The sequence below is a fragment of the Entelurus aequoreus genome, linkage group LG05 (genome assembly GCF_033978785.1).
Source record: "Entelurus aequoreus isolate RoL-2023_Sb linkage group LG05, RoL_Eaeq_v1.1, whole genome shotgun sequence".
Lineage (NCBI taxonomy): Eukaryota > Metazoa > Chordata > Actinopteri > Syngnathiformes > Syngnathidae > Entelurus > Entelurus aequoreus.
Genome location: NC_084735.1, coordinates 78154840 through 78181420, shown reverse-complemented (window position 1 = coordinate 78181420; position 26581 = coordinate 78154840). Strand labels below are relative to the sequence as shown.

General features: G+C 38.9%; 2 protein-coding genes across 5 annotated transcripts in view; one reads left to right on the top strand and one right to left on the bottom strand.

Annotated features, from left to right (window-relative positions):
• The window catches only part of capn5b (calpain 5b), a 139301-nt gene that overhangs the window by 90554 nt on the left and 22166 nt on the right, over window positions 1-26581 (top strand). For all 4 annotated transcript variants that reach the window (XM_062048989.1, XM_062048990.1, XM_062048991.1 and 1 more), the window contains 4 exons: window positions 11358-11566; window positions 14394-14586; window positions 19154-19347; window positions 24334-24411. In XM_062048989.1, the coding sequence (XP_061904973.1) occupies window positions 11358-11566; window positions 14394-14586; window positions 19154-19347; window positions 24334-24411 (674 nt within the window). The remainder of the gene's footprint in view (window positions 1-11357; window positions 11567-14393; window positions 14587-19153; window positions 19348-24333; window positions 24412-26581) is intronic.
• On the bottom strand, window positions 2837-8806 carry ompb (olfactory marker protein b). Its single transcript, XM_062046541.1, has 2 exons — window positions 8737-8806; window positions 2837-4031 (listed from the first exon to the last, which is right to left on the bottom strand). The coding sequence occupies exon 2, from the start codon at window positions 3809-3811 to the stop codon at window positions 3329-3331; it is 483 nt and encodes a 160-aa protein (XP_061902525.1). The 5' UTR covers window positions 3812-4031; window positions 8737-8806; the 3' UTR covers window positions 2837-3328.

Sequence of the window (26581 nt, the reverse complement as noted above, 5' to 3'; positions counted from 1 at the left end):
AGGATTTTTCTTCATTGTTCTTCCTAAACACTTTGAGTTGGAACAGTTTCTACAAGTAATTTTAGTACATTGTTTCATTTCTTTGCTTAAGCAATTCCATAATTTAGCCGTTAGCGAGGAAAAATACATAGAAAAGCCGCACCTTTGTATAAGCCGCAGGGTTCAGAGCGTGGGGAAAAAAGTAGCGGCTTATAGTCCGGAAAATACGGTACTCCAGAGTCAAGCGGGTCCACTGGGATATGTGGTCACAACAATTATATATCTTTTTTTTTTTTCTTCTTTTCATTATTTTCAATGTGGAGGTTTATGACTTAATCTAAGTCAGTTCAAATGACTGGAATAAGCAATTATGTGCTGGTTATGGTTTTATTTGTTAAAGACATTCTTAACAAGTTACAATGAAAGACATCACAATTCAACATGTCGAAAAGCAGTAGGAAGAAGCAGAACTTATTAAATCCCACCTCTAATATATACAGTATATACACTACTGTTCAAAAGTTTGGGGTCACATTGAAATGTCCTTATTTTTGAAGGAAAAGCACTGTACTTTTCAATGAAGATAACTTTAAACTAGTCTTAACTTTAAAGAAATACACTCTATACATTGCTAATGTGGTAAAAAAAAAAACAGACATTTGCAGCTAGAATAGTCATTTACCACATTAGCAATGTATAGAGTGTATTTCTTTAAAGTTAAGACTAGTTTAAAGTTATCTTCATTGAAAAGTACAGTGCTTTTCCTTCAAAAATAAGGACATTTCAATGTGACCCCAAACTTTTGAACGGTAGTGTGTGTATATATATATATATATATATATATATATATTCCGAGCGCGATGAGGGCATGTTATCGATGGAAAAATGCATTTTTCGACAATATGATTTACCTGAGCGACTAAGAGACACCGAGAGTAACAAGCTGTAGAAAATGGATTAGAAAGGACAGATTTTAAAAAATAACAACTTGAGACTTCCCGCGGGCCGTAGTTTGACAACAGAAAGTGCCTCTAGGTCACGTGATTGCAACCCAGCAATGAGCCACAGATATACTGTATACCGGGACATTGTGAAATTAGATATTTACGTAGAAAGATTTTGAAAATGTTTATTTACATACCTTGATTATTTCCAAACGGTGTCTGTAAAACGGCTGATCAAAGATGTTTATCAGGATTTTTCTTCATTGTTCTTCCTAAACACTTTGAGTTGGAACAGTTTCTACAAGTAATTTTAGTACATTGTTTCATTTCTTTGCTTAAGCAATTCCATAATTTAGCCGTTAGCGAGGAAAAATACATAGAAAAGCCGCACCTTTGTATAAGCCGCAGTGTTCAGAGCGTGGGGAAAAAAGTAGCGGCTTATAGTCCGGAAAATACGGTACTCCAGAGTCAAGCGGGTCCACTGGGATATGTGGTCACAACAATTATATATCTTTTTTTTTCTTCTTCTTTTCATTATTTTCAATGTGGAGGTTTATGACTTAATCTAAGTCAGTTCAAATGACTGGAATAAGCAATTGTGTGCTGGTTATGGTTTTATTTGTTAAAGACATTCTTAACAAGTTACATCGAAAGACATCACAATTCAACATGTCGAAAAGCAGTAGGAAGAAGCAGAACTTATTAAATCCCACCTCTAATATATACAGTATATACACTACTGTTCAAAAGTTTGGGGTCACATTGAAATGTCCTTATTTTTGAAGGAAAAGCACTGTACTTTTCAATGAAGATAACTTTAAACTAGTCTTAACTTTAAAGAAATACACTCTATACATTGCTAATGTGGTAAAAAAAAAAAAAACAGACATTTGCAGCTAGAATAGTCATTTACCACATTAGCAATGTATTGAGTGTATTTCTTTAAAGTTAAGACTAGTTTAAAGTTATCTTCATTGAAAAGTACAGTGCTTTTCCTTCAAAAATAAGGACATTTCAATGTGACCCCAAACTTTTGAACGGTAGTGTGTGTATATATATATATATATATATATATATATATATTCCGAGCGCGATGAGGGCATGTTATCGATGGAAAAATGCATTTTTCGACAATATGATTTGCCTGAGCGACTAAGAGACACCGAGAGTAACAAGCTGTAGAAAATGGATTAGAAAGGACAGATTTAAAAAAATAACAACAACTTGAGACTTCCCGCGGGCCGTAGTTTGGGATGTAGTTTGACAACAGAAAGTGCCTCTAGGTCACGTGATTGCAACCCAGCAATGAGCCACAGATATACTGTATACCGGGACATTGTGAAATTAGATATTTACGTAGAAAGATTTTGAAAATGTTTATTTACATACTTTGATTATTTCCAAACGGTGTCTGTAAAACGGCTGATCAAAGATGTTTATCAGGATTTTTCTTTCCTAAACACTTTGAGTTGGAACAGTTTCTACAAGTAATTTTAGTACATTGTTTCATTTCTTTGCTTAAGCAACTCCATAATTTAGCCGTTAGCGAGGAAAAATACATAGAAAAGCCGCACCTTTGTATAAGCCGCAGGGTTCAGAGCGTGGGGAAAAAAAGTAGCGGCTTATAGTCCGGAAAATACGGTACTCCAGAGTCAAGCGGGTCCACTGGGATATGTGGTCACAACAATTATATATCTTTTTTTTTTTTTCTTCTTTTCATTATTTTCAATGTGGAGGTTTATGACTTAATCTAAGTCAGTTCAAATGACTGGAATAAGCAATTATGTGCTGGTTATGGTTTTATTTGTTAAAGACATTCTTAACAAGTTACATCGAAAGACATCACAATTCAACATGTCGAAAAGCAGTAGGAAGAAGCAGAACTTATTAAATCCCACCTCTAATATATACAGTATATTTTTAAAGCATGTTGATGTAGACAGGAAGTTGCACACAAATCAAACCCTGTCTTTTTCACTGAAAACACTTTAGGCAAATTTGAGCAGAAAAAAAAAACCCGGGGAAAATATGAATACAAATTATAATTTGCTAAAGTGATGTAAGGTTTGCAGTGCTTTATGGGAGGGGTAGTTCTCAGTCCCCTGTGGTGAGGTGGGATCCGTGTCGGGGGAATCTGGCACATGAAGACAAAAACACAACAGTTCCTGTCATGTGGGACTCAACGCGAGCCAGCCGGAGATAAACATGCTCGTGAGGAGAATTCTAACACAATTAACTTCATGTGTGGTGTAGAAAACAAAAGAATACAAGAATGTGAGTTGTTGTTCAAAAGTCATTACCTAAGTTTGAGTAGTTTGTCTTTATTTTGGCTTTATTGTACTGTTTGTTTTGACTATTTTCGTAGAAACTCAAACTAAAAGCGCTTCCAAGTTGTCGTCCTGCCTTCATCTGTCCACGGTGAAGGCGATGGAGCAGTCCACGCTCTCGGGGCTGCAGCCGTCCTCGAACGCAAACAGGAAGTACATCACCTTCCTCACCTTCGCCAGCTCGGCGATCCTCTCGCCGAACTCGTGCGCGTCGGCTTCGTAGCACTTGATTTGCGTTTCGGAGCTTTCCCTCGGCGCCCGCCAGAAAACCCCGGCGGGCTCCAGGAGCTGCCGGGTCATCAGGTGGGTGAGGTCCGGGGTCCATAGCTGCGACGTGGCCACGATGGTGAGGCAGCCCTTCTGGGCCAGACGCACCGTCCAGTGGGAGAAGTGCAGGGACTGCTGGGAGAAGTCCAGGCGGTACACGGCCTCGTTGGACTGCAGCAGCCGCTCGCCGTCCTGCCTGCTCTGGCCTCGCTGCTGCAGGGACTGAACCCGCAGGCGCATCACCTCCGTCAGCTGGGAGTCCAGTCGGAAAGGCAGCTCCAATTTTTGGGCCATAACTTGCAGGACTAGACTTATTTCTGCTAGATAACGTTCTCGACTGCTCGCTTTCTGAGCGTCGCACTGGGCAGGGCGGGGTCTGACTCCCGGCTGCAGATGGCAACAAGATCTAATGACATTTGCGAGCCGAGCGCAGGGTTTTGTCCTCGGGGGAGCTGCCTTTTGTTTGGTTACTCAGCCCTCGTTGGAATACGCGACACGTACACAAGAATCCAACCTGGATAAATCAGTGTCAATAAGTCCTAATCTGCCGGCTTGGCTATTCTGCAAAGTGCGTGGCTCAGTCTGCTCGTAAAAACATTGTTAGTCAGTTAGTTAGTCAGTTTCAGTTTATTTTGAACATGCATACAATACAATTACAATGTATTGCATCACATATTCCAAGTTGTTTCATTACAGCACGTCCGGAAAGGAGTAGGAAGAAGCAGACCTTATTTAATCCTACCCCTTTTCGGATCAAAGCAGTTGTATCCCATTTCTTTGTTCTCTGTTTGTAACATAACAGTGAATAAATAAATAAGTAAATCAATTAAATATACCATGACTAAGTAAGTAAATGTTAAATACAATAGTACAAATATATACACCAGGGGTCACCAACCTTTTTGAAACCAAGAGCTACTTCTTGGGTACTGATTAATGCGAAGGGCTACCAGTTTGATACACACTTAAATAAATTGCCAGAAATAGCCAATTTGCTCAATTTACCTTTAACTCTATGTTATTATTAATAATTAATGATATTCACACTTAATTGAACGGTTTAGCCTAGTTTCTCTTGTTATATTCTTCTTTTACTGTTATATTTTTATTCTCATTGTTGCTTTTTATTTTTATTCTATTGTAATATTGTTCTATTTTGTCTCCATTTATACCCCCATTATTTACTTTTTACTTTTTACAATTTTGTACACTGCTGCTGGAATTAAAATTTTCCTGAGGGAACTCTCCTGAAGGAATCAATAAAGTACTTTCCATCTATCTATCTTTAAAAGAGGAGAAAACACGAAAAAAATTACAATTAAATTTTGAAACATAGTTTATCTTCAATTTCGACTCTTTAAAATTCAAAATTCAACCGAAAAAAAGAAGCGAAAAACTAGCTAATTTGAATCTTTTTGAAAAAATAAAAAAAAAAGAATTTATGGAACATCATTCGTAATTTTTCCTGATTAAGATTAATTTTAGAATTTTGATGACATGTTTTAAATAGGTTAAAATCCAATCTACACTTTGTTAGAATATATAACAAATTGGACCAAGCTATATTTCTAACAAAGACAAATTATTATTTCTTCTAGATTTTCCAGAACAATTTTTTTTAAAGAAATTCAAAAGACTTTGAAATAAGATTCAAATTTGATTCTACAGATTTTCTAGAGTTGCCAGAATAATTTTTTTGAATTTTAATCATAGTAAGTTTGAAGAAATATTTCACAAATATTCTTCGTTGAAATAACAGAAGCTAAAATGAAGAATTAAATTAAAATGTATCTATTATTCTTTACAATAAAAAAAATAAATTTACTTGAACATTGATTTAAATTGTCAGGAAAGAAAAGGAAGGAATTTAAAAGGTATATGTTTTTAAAAATCCTAAAATCATTTTTAAGGTTGTATTTTTTTCTCTAAAATTGTCTTTCTAAAAGTTATAAGAAGCAAAGTAAAAAAATTAATGAATTTATTTAAACAAGTGAAGACCAAGTCTTTAAAATATTTTCTTGGATTTTCAATTTCTATTTGAGTTTTGTCTCTCTTAGAATTAAAAATGTCGGGCAAAGCGAGACCAGCTTACTCGTAAATAAATAAAATTTAAAAAATAGAGGCAGCTCACTGGTAAGTGCTGCTATTTGAGCTATTTTTAGAACAGGCCAGCGGGCTACTCATCTGGTCCTTATGGGCTACCTGGTGCCCGCGGGCACCGCGTTGGTGACCCCTGATATACACAATAGGGTTGTCCCGATACCAATATTTTGGTACCGGTACCAAAATGTATTTTGATACTTTTCTAATTAAACGTGACCACAAACAAATGGCATTATTGGCTTTATTTCAACAAAAAATCTTACGGTACATTAAACGTATGTTTTCTTATTGCAATCGAGGAACAATTTAGTCCTTAAATAAAATAGTGAACATACAAGACAACTTGTCTTTTAGTAGTAAGTAAGAAAACAAAGACTCCTAATTTAGTCTGCTGACATATGCAGTAACATATTGTGTCATTTTCTATTCTATTATTTTGTCAAAATTATAAAGGATCAGCTGTAAAAATCTATTATTAATCAACTTGTTCATTTACTGTTAATATCTGGTTATTTTCCGTTTCAACATGTTCTGTCTACACTTCTGTTAAAATGTAATAATCACTTATTCTTCTGTTGTTTGGATGTTTTACATTAGTTTTGGATGATACCACAAATGTAGGTTTCGATCCGATACCAAGTCGTTACAGGATCATACGTTGGTTATATTCAAAGTCCTCAGGGACGTATTTCCTGAGTTTATAAACATAGTAAAAAATATCAATGTAATCATAGTAGTATCGATTAGATACGCAATTGTACTTGGCATCATTACAGTGGATGTCATGTGTAGATACACCCATGCCATTTGTTTACATTTAGGAGCTGTATCTTTTGTTAGCGGTGACGCCGGTTAGCTACTGTATCCTCCTACGCTGTGTAGTGAAGCATGTTTAGCTATTCCTCGTCCTGCAGGGATGATACTTGTAAGAAACTCACTTTATTTGTCGCCATGGAGGCGAGGATAAGTTATTTAGAAGTAGCTAAAATACTGCCGACTGCGGATGGACGTTAGCCGCCAACTAGCTAGCCATGTTTTAAAGCCCCTTTTGCTGAGTGGTGTTTCAGTGTTATAACTTCCCCTTTATTGTTAGTTTTTAAGCCAAAATGCGTCCGTTCTCCCTTTTCTGTCTACACACTGTGTCTGCTTGTAAGTACTCTGAGATTGTGCGCTGCCGAACATGCTGGTCTGCTCGTAAAACCAGCAATGTCATGACGTGACGGGAAAAAAATGGGTAACTTTTCAAACAGAGTATAGTACTGTTTTTGATTCATTAGTATCGCGATACTATACTAGTACCGGTATACCGTACAACCCTAATACACAATAATTAAAGTTCCCATAAATAAATAGTTAGGTAAATTATAGTTGCCAAAGAAAATGTGGTTGGTTTTTTTTAATAATGTACAATCCATTCATTTTGCAACCAATGTGAATCGGGGTTATATTGCTTGGAATTATTATCGCAATGTTCTAGCATGTGTAGACACACACACCATGTTCAGGGCCACGTATTTACGTTGTAAAGAAATCGTATCCGTTTCTATTATTTTTATTATTATTATTATTGTACCGTATTTTCTAGACTATAAACCGCACTCACTGAATTTTCGAAGAAAAAATATGTTTCGATATATTAGCCGCACCGAAATTAGTGAAATTTGTTATTTACACAGTAAGAGTTTTTAAATGTTTATTAACGTACTTTAATTGTTTCCAAACAGTGTCTGTAAAACAGCAGTAAAATGGCTTATCAAACAAAACAGAAGTCATCGTCATGGACCCACGAGCTGCAAAAGCTTGCTCTCAGATCAGCTAAACAGACTCAATAAGTCCATGGTGACGTTTATGTGAGTTTGCTGGGGAATTTGTGAAACTGAAACAATACAAAAAGAATGCCATTGTAAGTTAATAATACTAACGCAGACACTCGTGAACGTGTTAGCAAATTAGCTAATGCTACATTACGATAACACGTGCAAATATGCATGAAAACACTTCTACGAACATCACACATGGGACGGTTTGGTAATTAGAATTTTTTTAGTTAAATTGTAGAACTTGCAAAGTGACGAATGAATAATCCATACGAGTAGCAATGCTATGGACGGCTAGAAGGTCTCACAATTCCCCATTGTTTACAATGGAGCGAGAGAGATTCGGACCGAGAAAGTGATGATTACCCCATTAATTTGAGCGAGGATGAAAGATTTGTAGATGAGGAACGTTACAGTGAAGGACTTGAGAGGCAGTGATGGACGTATCTTTTTTCGCTCTGACCGTAACTTAGGTACAAGCTGGCTCATTGGATTCCACACTCTCTCCTTTTTCTATTGTAGATCACAGATTTGTATTTTAAACCATCTCAGATACTATATCCTCTTGAAAATGAGAGTTGAGAACGCGAAATGGACATTCACAGTGACTGAACATGTAAGTACACGATTAATAATATTCAGCTTTGCGAAGCTAAAAAAATAGAAGCTAACCTAGCAACGTAGCCAACTTGATAGCATCAGTCTCAAATGCAGATAGAAACTAAATTTTAAAAAACCCTGACTGGATGGATAGACAGAAGATCAAAAATACTATTAAACCATGAACATGTAAATACACGATTAATAATATTCAGCTTTTCGAAGCTAAAAAAATAGAAGCTAACCTAGCTACGTAGCCAACTTGATAGCATAGCAGTCTCAAATGCAGATAGAAACTAAATTTAAAAAAACCCTGACTGGATGGATAGGCAGAAGATCAAAAATACTATTAAACCATGAACATGTAAATACACGATTAATAATATTCAGCTTGGCGAAGCTAAAAAAATAGAAGCTAACTTAGATGCGGCGGCGGGCTTACTCACTGTAGTGCGTCTGCTATCCTGCTCAAAACACAACACAACCTCCTGGTGTTGGTGTTGCCGTAGTCCGCCGCTCCACCGATCGCACCTACAACTTTCTTATTTGCAGTCTCCATTGTCCATTAAAAATGCTGTTGCTAACGACGCTAAGGCTAATTTAGCAACTTAGCAACCGGACCTCACAGAACTATGATAAAACATTAGCGCTCCACCTACGCCAGCCAGCCCTCATCTTCCCATCAACAGCCGTGCTCACCTGCGTTCCAGCGATCAACGGCGCGACGAAGGACTTCATCCGTGGGTTTGGCGGCAAGCATCGGCTAGGCGTAGTAAGTAGTCCTTGTTGTGTTGCTGTAAGTATTGTACTTAGCCGCTAACACACCGATCGATCCCACCTACAACGTTCTTCTTTGCAGCCTCCATTGTTCATTAAACAAATTGCAAAAGATTCACCAACACAGATGTCCAGAATACTGTGGAATTTTGTCGAAGAAAACAAGAGGCTTTTCTATCGGGTCCGATGGGGTCCAACCACTTCCGTTGCTTTTGTGACGTCACGCGCATAAATCATATCCAAAGGAGTTTTTCAACCGGAAGTGTGGCGGGAATTTTAAAATTGCACTTTATAAGTTAACCCGGCCGTATTGGCATGTGTTGCAATGTTAAGATTTCATCATTGATATATAAACTATCAGACTGCGTGGTCGCTAGTAGTGGCTTTCAGTAGGCCTTTAAGAAACAGTTGTATGCAGTAAAAAAATATATCTGTCAAATTTTATACACATTGAGCAAAAATGCCATGACATGAATATGTTGCGCCAAATGCGACAAAATTAAACAGATACATCTTTAAATAATTAATTATTATCATTCATTAATTATAATTGGAATTAAATACACTGTTATCAACTGTCATCAATTTAAAGTGAAATTAAATGTATTTTTTAATCATTCATTGATTTATCTAATGATTTAGTTATAACAATGAGTCGTTGAAGTAATCATTTTAAAGGCCTACTGAAATGAATTTTTTTTATTTAAACGGGGATAGCAGATCTATTCTATGTGTCATACTTGATCATTTCGCAATATTGCCATATTTTTGCTGAAAGGATTTAGTATAGAAAAACGACGATAAAGATTGCAACTTTTGGTATCTGATAAAAAAAAAGGCTTGCCCCTACCGGAAGTAGCGTGACGTAGTCAGTTGAACATATACGCAAAGTTCCCTATTGTTTACAATGATGGCCGCATGAAGTGAGAGAGATTCGGACCGAGAAAGCGACAATTTCCCCATTAATTTGAGCGAGGATGAAAGATTTGTGGATGAGTAAAGTGCAAGTGAAGGACTAGTGGGGAGTTGAAGCTATTCAGATAGGGAAGATGCTGTGAGAGCCGGGGGTGACCTGATATTCAGCTGGGAATGACTACAACAGTAAATAAACACAAGACATATATATACTCTATTAGCCACAACACAACCAGGCTTATATTTAACATGCCACAAATTAATCCTGCATAAAAACACCTGCGTGTTTGTTATGCTAGCTCTTAGCTCCTCTGCTAGCTCCTAGCTCCATAGAACACGCCAATACAATTCAAACACCTGATCAACACACACAATCACTCAGCCCAAAAGACCGTTCACCTAACCCAAGGTTCATAAAGCTTATATATTTTAAAAAAGTTGCGTACATACGCAAAAAAAAGTTGCGCACATACGGTCAAGCGATCAAATGTTTAGAAGCCAAAGCTGCATACTCACAGTAGCACGTCTGCGTCTTTGTCATCCAAATCAAAGTAATCCTGGTAAGAGTCTGTGTTGTCCCAGTTCTCTACAGGCGTCTGTGTATCGAAGTCAAAAGTCCTCCTGGTTAGAGTCTCTGTTATCCGAGTTCTTCCATCTTGACTGCATCTTTCGGGAATGTAAACAAAGAAGCGCCGGCTGTGTACTGTTGTTGCTGACTACGTTCGAAAAATACGTCCATTTCGCACCGACAACTTTCTTCTTTGCTTGCTCAGCTTCCTTCTCCATAATGCAATGAACATGATTGCAACAGATTCACGAACACAGATGTCCAGAATACTGTGGAATTATGAAATGAAAACAGAGCTTTTTCGTATTGGCTTCAATGTGGAAGGCATACCCGTGTTCGCCGGTCTACGTCACGCGCATACGTCATCCTCAGAGGCGTTTCGAACCGGAAGTTTAGCGGCAAATTTAAAATGTCACTTTATAAGTTAACCCGGCCGTATTGGCATGTGTTATAATGTTAAGATTTCATCATTGATATATAAACTATCAGACTGCGTGGTCGGTAGTAGTGGGTTTCAGTAGGCCTTTAATATGTATTTATTTATCTAATTTTATTCTGTATATTGACACTGGTTTTCGCGAGCCGCATGAAACAATGTGGCGGGCCCGATGTTGGACTTTTGAGTTTTACGTCTGTGGTAGAGTGCCTTTCCTACATGCTTGACGACGTTACATTGGCGTGTGTCACACGTCTACGCTAGCGCAATTCGACGCGTGCGAAAAGGAGTGGGAAGAAGCGGAGCTTATTGAAATATTGAAACTATTTTCGGAGCAGCTGGAAGTAGCCTCTTAGCTACTGTTGCCTGCAACTGTTTACTCAAGGCAGGTTGAGTTATGTAGTTATTGGACAACATACACACACACACACACACACACAGTTATTACATTTCACCCTGTTACAGCCCGGATTTATGAGTGATGGAGCCAAGGCGATAAATTAAGGCATCAGCAGACATGAGGGTACACTATCTCTCTCCCTGACAGCCCTGCCGTGATTTATGCTCTGCCCTTTGTTTATTTGCCGTACCAACTCCTAACTCTGCTTCCTCCGTCTTCTTCAGGTCATTCCCGACTGGAAAGAGCAGGAGTGGGACACGGAGAAGCCCGACTCGTACGCCGGCATCTTCCACTTCCGCTTCTGGCGCTTTGGCGAGTGGGTGGACGTGGTGATCGACGACCGGCTACCGACGGTGGACAACCAGCTGGTCTACTGCCACTCCAACGACAGCAACGAGTTCTGGAGCGCTCTGGTGGAGAAGGCCTACGCCAAGTTAGTACCGGTTGATAGGAGAACTTTTGAGTTATTCATGGACATTTTATAAACAATGAGGATATGCAATAGGTGAATAATGTAATAATATGAGTAGGTGGGAGGAAGTTATTATAGTTTACACATATCACACCGATTACTAGATTAACATCACATACTGTAAGGAAGAGTACCAGATCCGGTACTTTTTTGGCACCGACTGAAGCCCGCCAGTCCTACTAAGCATCGTTTCACGTAAAATCCAACGGCTCTTCACACTTCAGCTCATGGCGATCACTTCAGCAGCACTGAGAGCGGGCTCAGACAAACTACATCTCAGTTATGTTGCAATTGTTTGACTCAAAAAAGACTCCAACATACATTAAGTAAAGCAAAACTCCACTTTTCCAAAATTGTGCTAGCTTGGTGCTAATATACATTGGCTTTATATAAATTGGCTTTATACATGCGACTGATTAGCAATAGACAAAGATGCACGTTACAATCAAACAGCTACTATATACCTTTCCCTCATTCAATGCGTTTTCTTTATTTTCATGACTATTTACATTGTAGATTGTCACTGAAGGCATCAAAACTATGACACCTGTGAAGAGAAAACCCTTTCAGATGACTACCTCTTGAAGCTCATCGAGAGAATGCCAAGAGTGTGCAAAGCAGTACAATGTAAATAGTCATGAAAATAAAGAAAACGCATTGAATGAGAAGGTGTGTCCAAACTTTTGTTATAAGATGTATACACTACCGTTCAAAAGTTTGGGGTCACCCAAACAATTTTGTGGAATAGCCTTCATTTCTAAGAACAAGAATAGACTGTCGAGTTTCAGGTGAAAGTTCTCTTTTTCTGGCCATTTTGAGCGCTTAATTGACCCCACAAATGTGATGCTCCAGAAACTCAATCTGCTCAAAGGAAGGTCAGTTTTGTAGCTTCTGTAACGAGCTAAACTGTTTTCAGATGTGTGAACATGATTGCACAAGGGTTTTCTAATCATCAATTAGCCTTCTGAGCCAATGAGCAAACACATTGTACCATTAGAACACTGGAGTGATAGTTGCTGGAAATGGGCCTCTATACACCTATGTAGATATTGCACCAAAAACCAGACATTTGCAGCTAGAATAGTCATTTACCACATTAGCAATGTATAGAGTGTATTTCTTTAAAGTTAAGACTATTTTAAAGTTATCTTCATTGAAAAGTACAGTGCTTTTCCTTCAAAAATAAGGACATTTCAATGTGACCCCAAACTTTTGAACGGTAGTGTATATATATAGGATCTTTGACTAATGGTTTTGTCAGTATGTTTTTAAAAACAGTATGCCGCGCTTGTCACAAAGAGGATAGAGGATCTTTGACCAGCATTTTTGGCAGTAGATCTTTAAAAACAGAGGAAGGGTCCGTTGAATTGAGTAACTTTGACGAGCTGTTATGACTGTAGATCCTTCAAAACAACAAAATAGTCCTGCTACAGTATATATATTGGATCTTTGACTAATGTCTTTATCAGTACATTTTTTGTTTTTGTTTAATATATATATACTGTATATATATATATATACACAGTATAAATATATATACAGTATATACACTACCGTTCAAAAGTTTGGGGTCACATTGAAATGTCCTTATTTTTGAAGGAAAAGCACTGTACTTTTCAATGAAGATAACTTTAAACTAGTCTTAACTTTAAAGAAATACACTCTATACATTGCTAATGTGGTAAATGACTATTCTAGCTGCAAATGTCTGGTTTTTGGTGCAATATCTACATAGGTGTATAGAGGCCCATTTCCAGCAACTATCACTCCAGTGTTCTAATGGTACAATGTGTTTGCTCATTGGCTCAGAAGGCTAACTGATGATTAGAAAACCCTTGTGCAATCATGTTCACACATCTGAAAACAGTTTAGCTCGTTACAGAAGCTACAAAACTGACCTTCCTTTGAGCAAATTGAGTTTCTGGAGCATCACATTTGTGGTGTCAACTAAACGCTCAAAATGGCCAGAAAAAGAGAATTTTCATCTGAAACTCGACAGTCTATTCTTGTTCTTAGAAATGAAGGCTATTCCACAAAATTATTTGGGTGACCCCAAACTTTTGAACGGTAGTGTATATATACGATATAAATATATATACAGTATATATATACATACTGTGTGTATGTACGTATGTGTTTTTAAAAAAAAAAACAGTAGACAGCGCTTGTCACATAGAGGATCTTTTCCTGGCGAAAACAAATTGTGTTTTAAATCATTTATGACAATATTTTCAATTTGCTGAGATAAAATGTTAAGTTATGTCAGTCTTCTGTGTTTCCCATAGAACTGCAATCTATTTGTGGTGGCGCTGGGTTCCTTGGAGTGTGTGTGTGATGTCATGAAATTATGGTCAACTTTTTGGCCATGATGCATTTGCAGAAAATCAAAATAAATATGCGTAAAACTACAACTGAGTTTTATTTTGTCACTAACATGTTAGATTCTCCCAAAAATCTATTAACTGGATTTGTTGCGAGTTACTTTTTGTAAAGAGTATTTAGAGAGTTCTGTTTATTCGCTAAAAAAGCGACAAAGTTGGCAACGCTGACCCCTTCTGCTGTGTCTTTTTATTCTCTGGAAGACTAGGTGCATTACTGTATAATGTGTTTATGAGGGACGGTAAACAGCTAGCGCCAAATATATCGTTGGCGGTCCGCAACAAATAAGTGAACATATGGGAAATACTGCATTGATATCTAAATGAGAGTAATAGTGGAGAGAAAAGTCACCTCCAATGATGAAACTAAAAGGCGACGTAATGAAGCACGACTTTCCCTCGTGCCGCAGGGTGTATGGCTGCTACGAGGCCTTGGATGGTGGAAACACGGCCGATGCCCTGGTGGACTTCACAGGCGGTGTTTCGGAGCCCGTGGACCTGCTGGAGGGTCAGATGGCAACCGACGAGGTGGCGCGCAACCAGCTGTTTGAACGAGTCCTCAAAGTCCACAACCGAGATGGCCTTATCAGCTGCTCCATAAGGGTAAGAACAAACTTTTCAGCTGTTTTTTCCTTTGCCATGCATGTTGCAGTATAACTTTCATCCATTTATTTATTTTTTTAAACATTTGTTTATTGGATTTTTGACATATGCAGTCCCGAAATACAATTAAACTTCCGTCTATTTCTTTACCTTGACCTTTTTGCTTTTGTAAGAATTCAAAAGTAGTGTATTGTGATTCCGAACCAGCTTTGGGTCAATTGCAAAATGATATCTCTGATTTATATTCATGAGTTTGCACTCTGTGGGCTTTATCCTACACCTCGCGTTATAAGCGCAGCCTAGAAATGTTTTCCATCATTCTTCATGGTTTTCATTACTTTTGTGTATTATTTTTACAGTTGTACTGATACAACTTTTTCATATGATACCGGTCGGTATTGGATCCTATATATTGGCTGACACCAATTAAACCTACTTCTATTATTGTATAGTATGACATGTAAAATACTTTATTAGGGAATTTACACAGAGAACAATGTCACTAGAGCAGGGGTCGGCAACCCATGGCTCTTTAGCGCCGCCCTAGTGGCTCTCTGGAGCTTTTTCAAAAATGTATGAAAAATGGAAAAAGATGATGGGAAAAAAATATATTTTTTGTTTTAGTATGGTTACTGTAGGAGGACAAACATGACACTAATTGTTATAAATCACACTGTTTGTATTAAACATGCTTCACTGATTCGAGTATTTGGCGAGCGCCGTTTTGTCCTACTAATTTTGGCGGTCCTTGAACTCACCTTAGTTTGTTTACATGTGTAACTTTCTCCGACTTTCTAGGACGTGTTTTATGCCACTACTTTTTCTGTCTCATTTTGTCCACCAAACCTTTAACGTTGTGCATGAATGCACAAAGGTGAGTTTTGTTGATGTTATTGACTTGTGTGGAGTGCTAATCAGACATATTTGATCACTGCATGACTGCAAGCTAATCGATGCTAACATGCTATTTAGGCTAGCTATATGTACATATTGCATCATTATGCCTCATTTGTAGCTATATTTGAGCTCATTTAGCTTCCTTTACGTCCTCTTAATTCAATTTATATCTCATGACACACTATCTGTATGTAATATGGCTTCTAATTTGTTGCGGCTCCAGACAGATTTGTTTTTGTATTTTTGGTCCAATATGGCTCTTTCAACATTTTGGGTTGCCGACCCCTGCACTAGAGGTATAAAAACAGGACTGGATTTAGGATTTCTTTAAGTTGGAGTGGTAAATGTTTTTTGGCGACATCTAGTGGCCACAATAACTCAATAAGTTAAGCCAGTGGTCCGCAAGCCAAAATGTTTAAAGAGCCATATTGGAACAAAACTACAAAAAACTAATATGTCTGGAGCCGCAAAAAATGAAAAGCCTTATATAAGTGTTATAGTCAAAGCAACACATGATGTTAGTGTCTATTAGCTGAAATAGCCTACTATCAAAATGACTATGTGTCGCAGGCTGACGCAAATCATCTTTGTTTACAGAAATGTTGACATTTCTACACATTTTCAACATTGGAAAACATTAGTAAAAGGGAGTAACTCCTGAAAATGGCTGTCTCAGAATAGCCAAATGTATAGATGTGTGTGTCCAAGTTAAAGGAAACGGCAGGCTGTCTTCTTCTAATGGCTTTATTTACAATCTTTGCATGCTGGGTTTGCTGTGGTTTGGAACAACATGGCACACAAATAACGGAATAATCAGAAATGCAGCCAATATTACATACAGATAATGTGTCATGAGACGCGCAAATATAAATTAAATACACAGAGGACATGAGTAAAATAAATTAAATGAGCTCAAATATACCTACAAACGAGGCATAATAATGCAATATGTACATGCAGCTAGCCTAAATAGCATGTTAGCATCGATAAGCCTGCAGGCATGCAGTGACAAAATATGCCTTATTAGCACTCCGACAAGTCAATACCATCAACAAAGCTCACCTTTGTGCTTTCACGCACAGCATAAAAAATTTGGTGGACAAAATGAGACAAAGGAGGAGTGGCATAAAACACGTCTTTCTGTGGCAGTGTCGAAGACAGTTGTACACGTAAAGAAATTACGGTGAGTTCAAAAACCGCCAAAATTTGTAGGACAAAACGTCGGTCGCCAAATACTCATGAGTGAAGCATGTATAACATAAACAGTGGGATTTCTAACAATTAGGAAGGTTTGTGTCATGGTTGTCCTCCTACAGAAACCATATTAAAACTAGAGATGTCCGATAATGGCTTTTTTGCCGATATCCAATATTCCGATATTGTCCAACTCTTAATTACCGATTCTGATATCAACCGATACCGATATATACAGTCGTGGAATTAACACATTTTTATGCCTAATTTTGTTGTGATGCCCCGCTGGATGCATTAAACAATGTAACAAGGTTTTCCAAAATAAATCAACTCAAGTTATGGAAAAAAAATGCCAACATGGCACTGCCATATTTATTATTGAAGTCACAAAGTGCATTATTTTTTTTAACATGCCTCAAAACAGCAGCTTGGAATTTGGGACATGCTTTCCCTGAGAGAGCATGAGGAGGTTGAGGTGGGCGGGGTTGGGGGGGGGGTGGGGTTCTGGGTTTAGGGGATAGCGAGGGGTGTATATTGTAGCGTCCCGGAAGAGTTAGTGCTGCAAGGGGTTCTGGGTATTTGTTCTGTTGTGTTACGGTGCGAATGTTCTCCCGAAATGTGTTTGTCATTCTTGTTTGGTGTGGGTTCACAGTGTGGCGCATATTTGTAACAGTGTTAAAGTTGTTTATACGGACACCCTCAGTGTGACCTGTATGGCTGTTGACCAAGTATGCTTTGCATTCACTTGTGTGTGTGAAAAGCCGTAGATATTATGTGACTGGGCCGGCACGCAAAGGCAGTGCCTTTAAGGTTTATTGGCGCTCTGTACTTCTCTCTACGTCCGTGTACACAGCGGCGTTTTAAAAAGTCATACATTTTTCTTTTTGAAACTGATACCGGTAATTTCCGATATCACAATTTAAAGCATTTATCGGCCGATAATATCGGCAGTCCGATATTATCGGACATCTGTAATTAAAACAAAAAATATATTTTTTCTCCCATTTTTTCCACTTTCATCCATTTTTTAAAAAGCTCCAGGGAGCCACTAGAGCGGGGCTAAAGAGCCGCGGGTTGCCTAACCCTGAGTTAAGCTCATGAGACAATAAGTTGAATGATGCGGATATTCCTGGAAGTTTTTTGAACTTGGAAAAATTATAGTTTGAATGTCCAGGATGAGGGAAATATGTTGAAGGTGGAATTAAATTAAAGATTAAAGTACCAATGATTGTCACACACACACTAGATGTGGCGAAATTTGTCCTCTGCATTTGTCCCATCCCCTTGGGGAGCAGTGGGCAGCATGGTTTGAATCGGGTGAAAAATGTGGAAATGGTGGAAGTTTGAAAAATGTATTTTGAATGGGAAAAATGTCACGTAAAACCTGGAATCCCGTGGAATCTAGGAATTTTTGGAATTTGTCAAGAGAAAGCTCGCGATTCCCAAATAGGCTGAACAGTTTAAAGTCGCAACAGTTTGAATCGGGTGAAAAATGTGGAAGGTAGAACGTGCCGAAATCTGGAGAAGAAGAAGAAGAAGTTGAAGAATAAATAGATGCATTTTGATTAGGGATGTCCGATAATGGCTTTTTGCCGATATCCGATATTCCGATATTGTCCAACTCTTTAATTACCGATACCGATATCAACCGATACCGATATCAACCGATATATGCAGTCGTGGAATTAACACATTACTATGCCTAATTTGGACAACCAGGTATGGTGAAGATAAGGTACTTTTTTTTAAAAAATAGTAAAATAAGATAAATAAATTAAAAACATTTTCTTGAATAAAAAAGAAAGTACAACAATATAAAAACAGTTACATACAAACTAGTAATGAATGAAAATTAGTAAAATTAACTGTTAAAGGTTAGTAGTATTAGTGGACCAGCAGCACGCACAATCATGTGTGCTTACGGACTGTATCCCTTGCAGACTGTATTGATATATATTGATATATAATGTAGGAACCAGAATATTAATAACAGAAAGAAACAACCCTTTTGTGTGAATGAGTGTAAATGGGGGAGGGAGGTTTTTTTGGGTTGGTGCACTAATTGTAAGTGTATCTTGTGTTTTTTATGTTGATTTAATAAAAAAATACAAAAAAAAACAAAAACAAAACGATACCGATAATAAAAAAAACGATACCGATAATTTCCGATATTACATTTTAACACATATATCGGCCGATAATATCGGCAGGCCGATATTATCGGACATCTCTAATTTTGATGTAGAAAACCATATGTGTGAATGTTTTGGAGCAATCACACAATAAGATATGGTTAAACGTTTTTAGGGTGTATACCGGTAAGTATTGTACTTTTTGAGCGCATAATTCTGGTCAAAAATAACCGTGCTATGAAATGTTCATATTGTTACATCCCTACTGTGGACACCTGTTTGGACTATAAAGCACTAATCTCTACAAGAAGCTCACGATGACGAGCTTGGTTGCCGTCCCCTAGGCAACCACCATAGAGGACATGGAGGCGCGGCTGGACTGCGGCCTGGTCAAAGGCCACGCCTACGCCGTGACCGACGTCCGCAAAGTGCGGCTGGGCCACGGGCTGCTGGCCTTTTTCAAGTCGGAAAAGCTGCACATGATCCGCATGAGGAACCCCTGGGGGGAGAAGGAGTGGAGCGGCCCGTGGAGTGACAGGTAAATCACAACACTGCCACCTAGTGTTGCTCTTTGGAGTTGGGATGTTTGGCTCTTGAGGACCTGTTCCTTACAAAGGACAAGCTCGTTATTAAAGTGAGGTTGTTTTTTTTTAATCAAGGAGACAATCACTAGTATCAAATATTAGCAGTGATGGGCAAGCTACCGTATTTGTCGGACTATAAGTCGCTCCGGAGTATACGTCGCACCGGCCGAAAATGCACAATGAAGAAGGAAAAAAACATATATAAGTCGCACTGGAGTATAAGTCGCATTTTTTGGGAGGAAATTTATTTGATAAAATCCAACACCAAGAATAGACATTTGAAAGGCAATTTAAAATAAATAAAGAATAGTGAACAACAGGCTGAATAAGTGTACGTTATATGAGGCATAAATAACCAACTGAGAACGTGCCTGGTATGTTAACGTAACATATTATGGTAAGAGTCATTCAAATAACTATAACATATAGAACATGCTATACGTTTACCAAACTATCTGTCACTCCCGATCGCTAACTCCCATGAAGTCTTCCTCCCCGGTGTCGCCTCTGGTATGTCCTTTCTTTCTGCTGCTCGATTGCCGTTCTCTGCTGCATATTTCACTACGTCCAGCTTGTAATTTGCAGTAAATGATTTCCTTTTCGGTGCCATTTTTGTTCAGTCCTTCTCAGTTCTTATAAGTTACCGCCAATGTTTATATGATCCATTTTAATAGCTACGGCAGTAGCATATAGCATATAGCAGTTAGCATCATATGACCCACAATGCACTTCTGCCCATGACCGAATTCTTATTGGTTGACGAGTTGTACAGTCTGATGGCGTGTTGGACAAAGGACATTTGTACATTTTCAGAATGAGCTTGTTCTATTTCTAAACAAAGAAAACAATCTAAAGTTGTCTTTATTTTTAAGTTATCGTGCTGTGATTTTACCAGTCCGGCCCACTTGGGAGTAGATTTTTCTCCATGTGGCCCCCGATCTAAAACAAGTTTGACACCCCTGATATAGACGATATGTCGCTGAACGATCAGTAGTCTTCTCCTCCACTGTGATATACCCAAGTCAGCTTTGACACCTTTTTTTCCAGAAACGTCCGTTCTCATCACAATTAAAAACTCGCTGTGGTTCGAAGCCTGCTTTGTCGATCTCTTCAATACCAGCAAGTACAAAATGGCTGTCAGCGGGATTCAAAATAAATCAAAAAGTTTGCAAACAGAGGGATTCGTAAATCGAGGTTCCACTGTGATACACCAGTATATGGTCGATGTATCACATTAGCAACATAATACCCCGATCGGAACATTCGAGTATCAGTATATGGTCGATACTCGGATGTTCCAATCAGGGTAATATGGTGCCGATTCCAATACCGATCATCCATAAGTGAGATTAGCTGATACCAATTCCGATATCAATGTATTAACTGTAAATTTTTCCAATTCAAAATTATTCAAACTATAGAAGTTATTTATTGTGTTTATTACATTCATTTGTTTAGTCAATACAAGGTCAATAGTACACAATAAGTAAACAAAAAAAAGCCTTTTTTTTTTTGCCCTCAAAGTTCTCCTGTGTCCAGGAAATTATTCCCTGAATTTGTAGACATTAACAAAATTATTCAAATAATATTTTGAGGAAATACAAATATCAACCTAATCACTCACTGTATTGATCATATACTCATACTACCCTTGGTATCGACGCCACCAACTCATGGTTGGATCTTAAGTTAAAATTTAAAGTACCAATGATAGTCACGCACACACTAGGTGTGGTGAAATTTGTCCTCTGCATTTGACCCATCCCCTTGTTCACCCCCTGGGAGGTGAGGGGAGCAGTGAGCAGCAGCGGTGGCCGCGCCCGGGAATCATTTTTGGTGATTTAACCCCCAAATCCAACCCTTGATGCTGAGTGCCAAGCAGGGAGGTAATGGGTCCCAATTTTATAGTGTTTGGTATGACTCGGCCGGGGTTTGAACTCACAACCTACCGATCTCAGGGCGGACACTCTAACCACTAGGCCACTGAGCAGGCTCAGATGCTCTTACAGGTCGTGTACTGACTGTGCCAATGCTGACACACCAACAGTCGTTATATTATTCTCTCTAGACTCTTATTAATTTCTGTTAATTTCTTGTTAATGACTTGTCATCGCTGGTTACTTCTTAAAGTTTACTGAGCACCTGTTTCTTGGCATTGTTGAAAGCTAGCTTAGCAGGGTAACTTAGCTATTAGCACGCCTGCTCCTGGCTTGATCTCGGTGTGTAATATGTTTAGCTTTGTCCTCCAGTGATAATAATACTTAAAATACTAAGAAATGTAGTTAATTTGCCGTAATGGAGGTGATTATTATTAGCGTAGAGGAGCGGCTTAAGGAAACAGTGAGCTGGGGGACTAAAAATGAAATACAGCGTAAGCCAGAGGGGATCAGCAACAAAATGTGCTATGTTTTAACCAGGGGTCTCAGACACACGCCCCGGCCGGCACCTCAATGTGAAAATTTAATGTTAGTGCGGCCCGCAAATTTTAATTGAATGGCGCTTGATAACGTCATACTTTCCAACCATCCCAATTTTCCCGGGAGACTCCCGAGTTCCAGGGTGTGATGGCACTGTTTTTAGCGCCCTCTACAGTCTGCTCAAACAGCGTACCTGCTTGGCCACATGTTGAATACGGCTCCTGCTTGCACACGTAAGTAACAGCAAGGCATACTTGTTCAACAGCCACACAGCTTACACTGACGGTAGCCGTATAAAACAACTTTAACACTGTTACGTTACAAATATGCGCCACTCTGTGAACCCACACCAAAAAAGAATGACAAACACATTTCTGGAGAACATCCGCACTGTAACACAACATAAACACAACAAAACAAATACCCAGAATCCCATGCAGCCCTAACTCTTCCGGTCTACATTAGACACCCCGCTACCACCAAACCCCGCCCACCTCAACCGACGCACGGAGGAGGGGGGGGGGGGTTTGTGGGGGGGGGAAGAGTTAGGGCTGCATGGGATTCTGGGTATTTGTTGTGTTGTGTTTATGTTGTGCTACGGTGCGGAGGTTCTCCAGAAATGTGTTTGTCATTCTTTTTTGGTGTGGGTTCACAGTGTGGCGCATATTTGTAACGTAACAGTGTTAAAGTTGTTTTATACGGTCACCGTCAGTGTAAGCTGTGTGGCTGTTGACCAAGTATGCCTTGCTGTCTCCTACGTGTGCAAGTAAAAGCTACATACAACATGTGGCCGGGCACACACGCTGTTTTTACAGGCTATAGAGGACAATAAATGCAGTGCCATTAGGGCACGCCCTTAGTTAGTTATTAGGTTGAAAATCGGGGAACATTTGCCCACAAGAGAGTCTCTGAGATCCGTAAGTCTCCTGGGAAAATCGGGAGAGTCGGCATATATGCTGGGAAAATCGGGAGGGTCAGCAAGTATGCAGCTGAGCCGCATCAGAGTGGTCAAAGAGCCGCATGCGGCTCCGGAGCCGCGGGTTGCCGACCCCTGCCTTAGGTGAATAATGTAAACTCACTACACCGGTATGTTTTAGCGCTTTCATGGCGAGTTTACTGACAGATATAAGATACTTATCGACTACGGTGTCGTCACCGACTACAAAGGCGGATGCGCGCAATTTTTCAGGATTCATGCTGATCCCAAATACAGATCAGCAGATACCAGAAGATAAGAAAAGTTGCTTTTGCATAATATTGCGGAACAAAACACCAGATAATATGTCTTACCTTATACACCCACCATAATAATACTCCTATGTTTACTGCGCCGACAATCCATCCATTTTTTGCGGCTTCATAGCTTACCAAAGTCGTACTAACTAAAACATATTGATAGATTTTTGAGCGCCCCGTGTAATGTTCTATATTTTCAATGGAACATATAAAATGTTGGTGTTTACTTGAGTCACATTGCCATCATATTGCAGTCTACACGTATCTCTTATGTTGGACCGCCATCTACTGGTCACACTTATCGTTACACCATGTACCAAATAAAATTGCTTCGAGGTCGGTAAGCAAAACCAGAATTATTCCGTACATTAGGCACACCGGGTTATAAGGCGCACCGTCGAGTTTTGAGGGAAAAAAAGGATTTTATGTGCGCCTTATAGTCCAGAAAATACGGTACTATAAGATTTTTTTGTTAAAATAAAGCCAGTAATTACATTTTTTGTGGTCCCCTTTTATTTTTGAAAAGTATCAAAATACATTTTCGGTACCAAAATATTGGTATCAGGACATCTGCTGTCATAATTTCCATTGAATTTTGCTTTCTTGTCTCTTCAGTTGTCCTTTTTTCTCTCCCCCCCCCCGGCACCCCCAGTAAAGAAAGCCTGTTAATGTAGTTTGTCTCTGCTCCGTACTGAATGTTCCGTACTTGAAATTTGATTAGGAATCCGTGTAGCGTGACGTACAATTGAGAAGACGCACTAGACAATAACATAGACCTCAGAAAGCGTTTACCCCGCTGCACCGCTCCCAAAGCAATCTGTCCAAATTTGAGCTGACTGATTCTTCGCTGAAACCGTATTACTGTTGTGCGCAAGAGGCCCCGCTCTCCTCGGCTGTTCTCTCTCCGCAGGAACGCCTCGTTCTTTTTATTTTTGCATTTAGCCTCCTCGGCACCCCGGGGAATAAGTAAGCCCGGGATGAAGTTGGTCCCACGACAGCCTTCCGTCTTTGAATTGTTAGTTACCAGCCTCTTGTGAAACAAACAGGGGCTGGTGGTAAAGCAGGATAATGGAGTCTGAATAATTGATGGCAGAAACAGACAATTGTTAAGGAGACTCCGCGCTCTTCTTCCTCGATCACTCCACCGCTCTCACCGAAATATCTGGGCATGCTTTGATAAAAGAAGAAAACCTGTTACTTTCCGAGGGCCGTGTGTTCGAGTCCCACACTTATGCTTCCACTTTCTCTACACACACGTACCTTCATTATGATGCCATTTCTTTGCAGTTCAGAGGAGTGGAACAAGGTGAGCAAGAGCGAGAGGGAAAAGCTCGGCGTCACCGTGCAGGACGACGGCGAGTTCTGGTGAGACATTTCCACCTTGCATTGCAGTCGAGTTTTTTTCACCTTTACAGCAAAAAAAATGCACAGCTTGTTCCAGAAGAGTGTACTTATATTTTTTTTCCTGTTCAAACACGTCCTGGTGTTACTTCCAAAACACATTTTCGTGTTTTTTTTAACACTAGTTTATTGCATTTTTGACATATACAGTCCAGAAATACAATTCACCGCATGTCGAATGTTCTTGTTTTCAGATTTTAGATTTAGATTTAGATTTATTGGTCCCCGTTGGGGAAATTCCTTTTCACTGCCGTACATTTAAACAATAGACATTACACATCACGAACAAAAGTGACAAAAAGACATCATACATGACCAACACATTTACAGGCTTGTCAGACAGGTCGGCCGGCTGTTTAGGGCGGCTATAGCTGCAGGGATAAGGCTTTTCCCGAGGCGGGCCCTCCGGAATTTGATGGTTCTGTACCTGCGCCCTGATGGTAGTGGGATGATGTATTAGTGTAGTGGGTGAGTGATATCCTGGACAATTGTGTTTGCCAGTCGAATGATGGACCTGTGGTTTAGATCTGAAATGTTGGGTGTGGTTCTCCCCCAAACAAGTAACCCACAAATAAAAAAATAAAAAAAACAGGCAACTGCACTCTTGAATGTCCCCAACACGGTGCGACAATACACAAAAGCAAACAAAAGGCTCATCAATTACCTTTCAATTGCTTTTCAATCGGAGTTCAATTTGAGATCGGTCTCTTTTGCATATTTCAGGAAACCACCTCCTACTTCCTGACACCAATATTGGGTTATTTGAGCAACAAGATGAAAAGCAATGATGCCGACAGCCCCTAGAGGGCATTGATGTGTCATATCTACAGCAGGGATTGCTACGATCCGCTGCAATGTATTCATAAGCGTCTTTATTTGATTTATCCAAGTACAAGCTAACTGTTATTTGATTTAATGAGTCTATACAACATTTAATTCCACAAAATGATTTCATATAAGTCATCCCGAAACAAGATAAATTGTTCAGAATATTTCACAGTCATTTGTTTTCTTGAAACAATTCGATTTCATTAATTTTTTTGCTTTTTTATTTGTTTTAATTTAGAATAGGATAGGATATACTTTATTTATACCACAAAAGGGGAAATTATGTAGTTGCAGTGCAGATACAAAAAGTCAACAAAAAATAAGGTAAAAACACATAAAAACGACACAAAAAGAGTAAAAAGCTGATGCAACCAGCTGCCATTTCAGTGGCCCCATTTCTACATACAGCTACAAAAGTAAAACAACGAAAACCCCCCCAAAAAGAGTGTTACATAATACATATTGCGTACATACAATTGCACCATGACATTAAAAAAAAAAACTACATTTTAACACCAACGTACACGACGTGGCCTTTGCAGTGCTCCATGCCATCGTCTGCTTGGGTGGGGGCACCACGGCCAGAGAAAGTCCTACTCCGTCCTAGGCTGCCCACTAGCTCTCGGCCAATGTCCAGTCTAGTTTTTCCAAGAGGGCGCCGCCGTAGTGGCTGTTGATTGCATGAGCTCTCTTTTGTTAATTTAATTTATTTAATTTATTTTTTCATTTTATTACATTTTAATTTTTAAGTTGGTTTTAATGTTTAATTTTGTTTTAATTAGATTTTAATTTAGTTTTATTTCGGATTCCAAGTTGAATTTTGTTCAATTGTCTTTATTTAGTTTTAGGGCTTAAACTCATTTTATTTTGAAAACCTTCACATGCAATTAAATGAGTTTTAATTTATGCAATTCAGTTTTCTGTGAACTTAAGTCGGCTTGATTACTTTAGTGTAATTGAGTGTATTTATACCACAAAAGGGGAAATTATGTGGTTGCAGTGCAGATACAAAAAGTCAACAAAAAATAAGGTAAAAACACACGAAAACAACACAAACGACACAAAAAGAGTAAAAAGCTGATGTAACCAGCTGCCATTTCAGTGGCCCCATTTCTACATACAGCTACAAAAGTAAAACAACCAAAAAAAACAAAAAAAAGAGCAACAAATAATACATATTGCGCACGACTATAAAAATGGGACCCATTACCTCCCTGCTTGGCACTCAGCATCAAGGGTTGGAATTGGGGGTTAAATCACCAAAAAAATGATTCCTGGGTACGGCCACCGCTGCTGCTCACTGCTC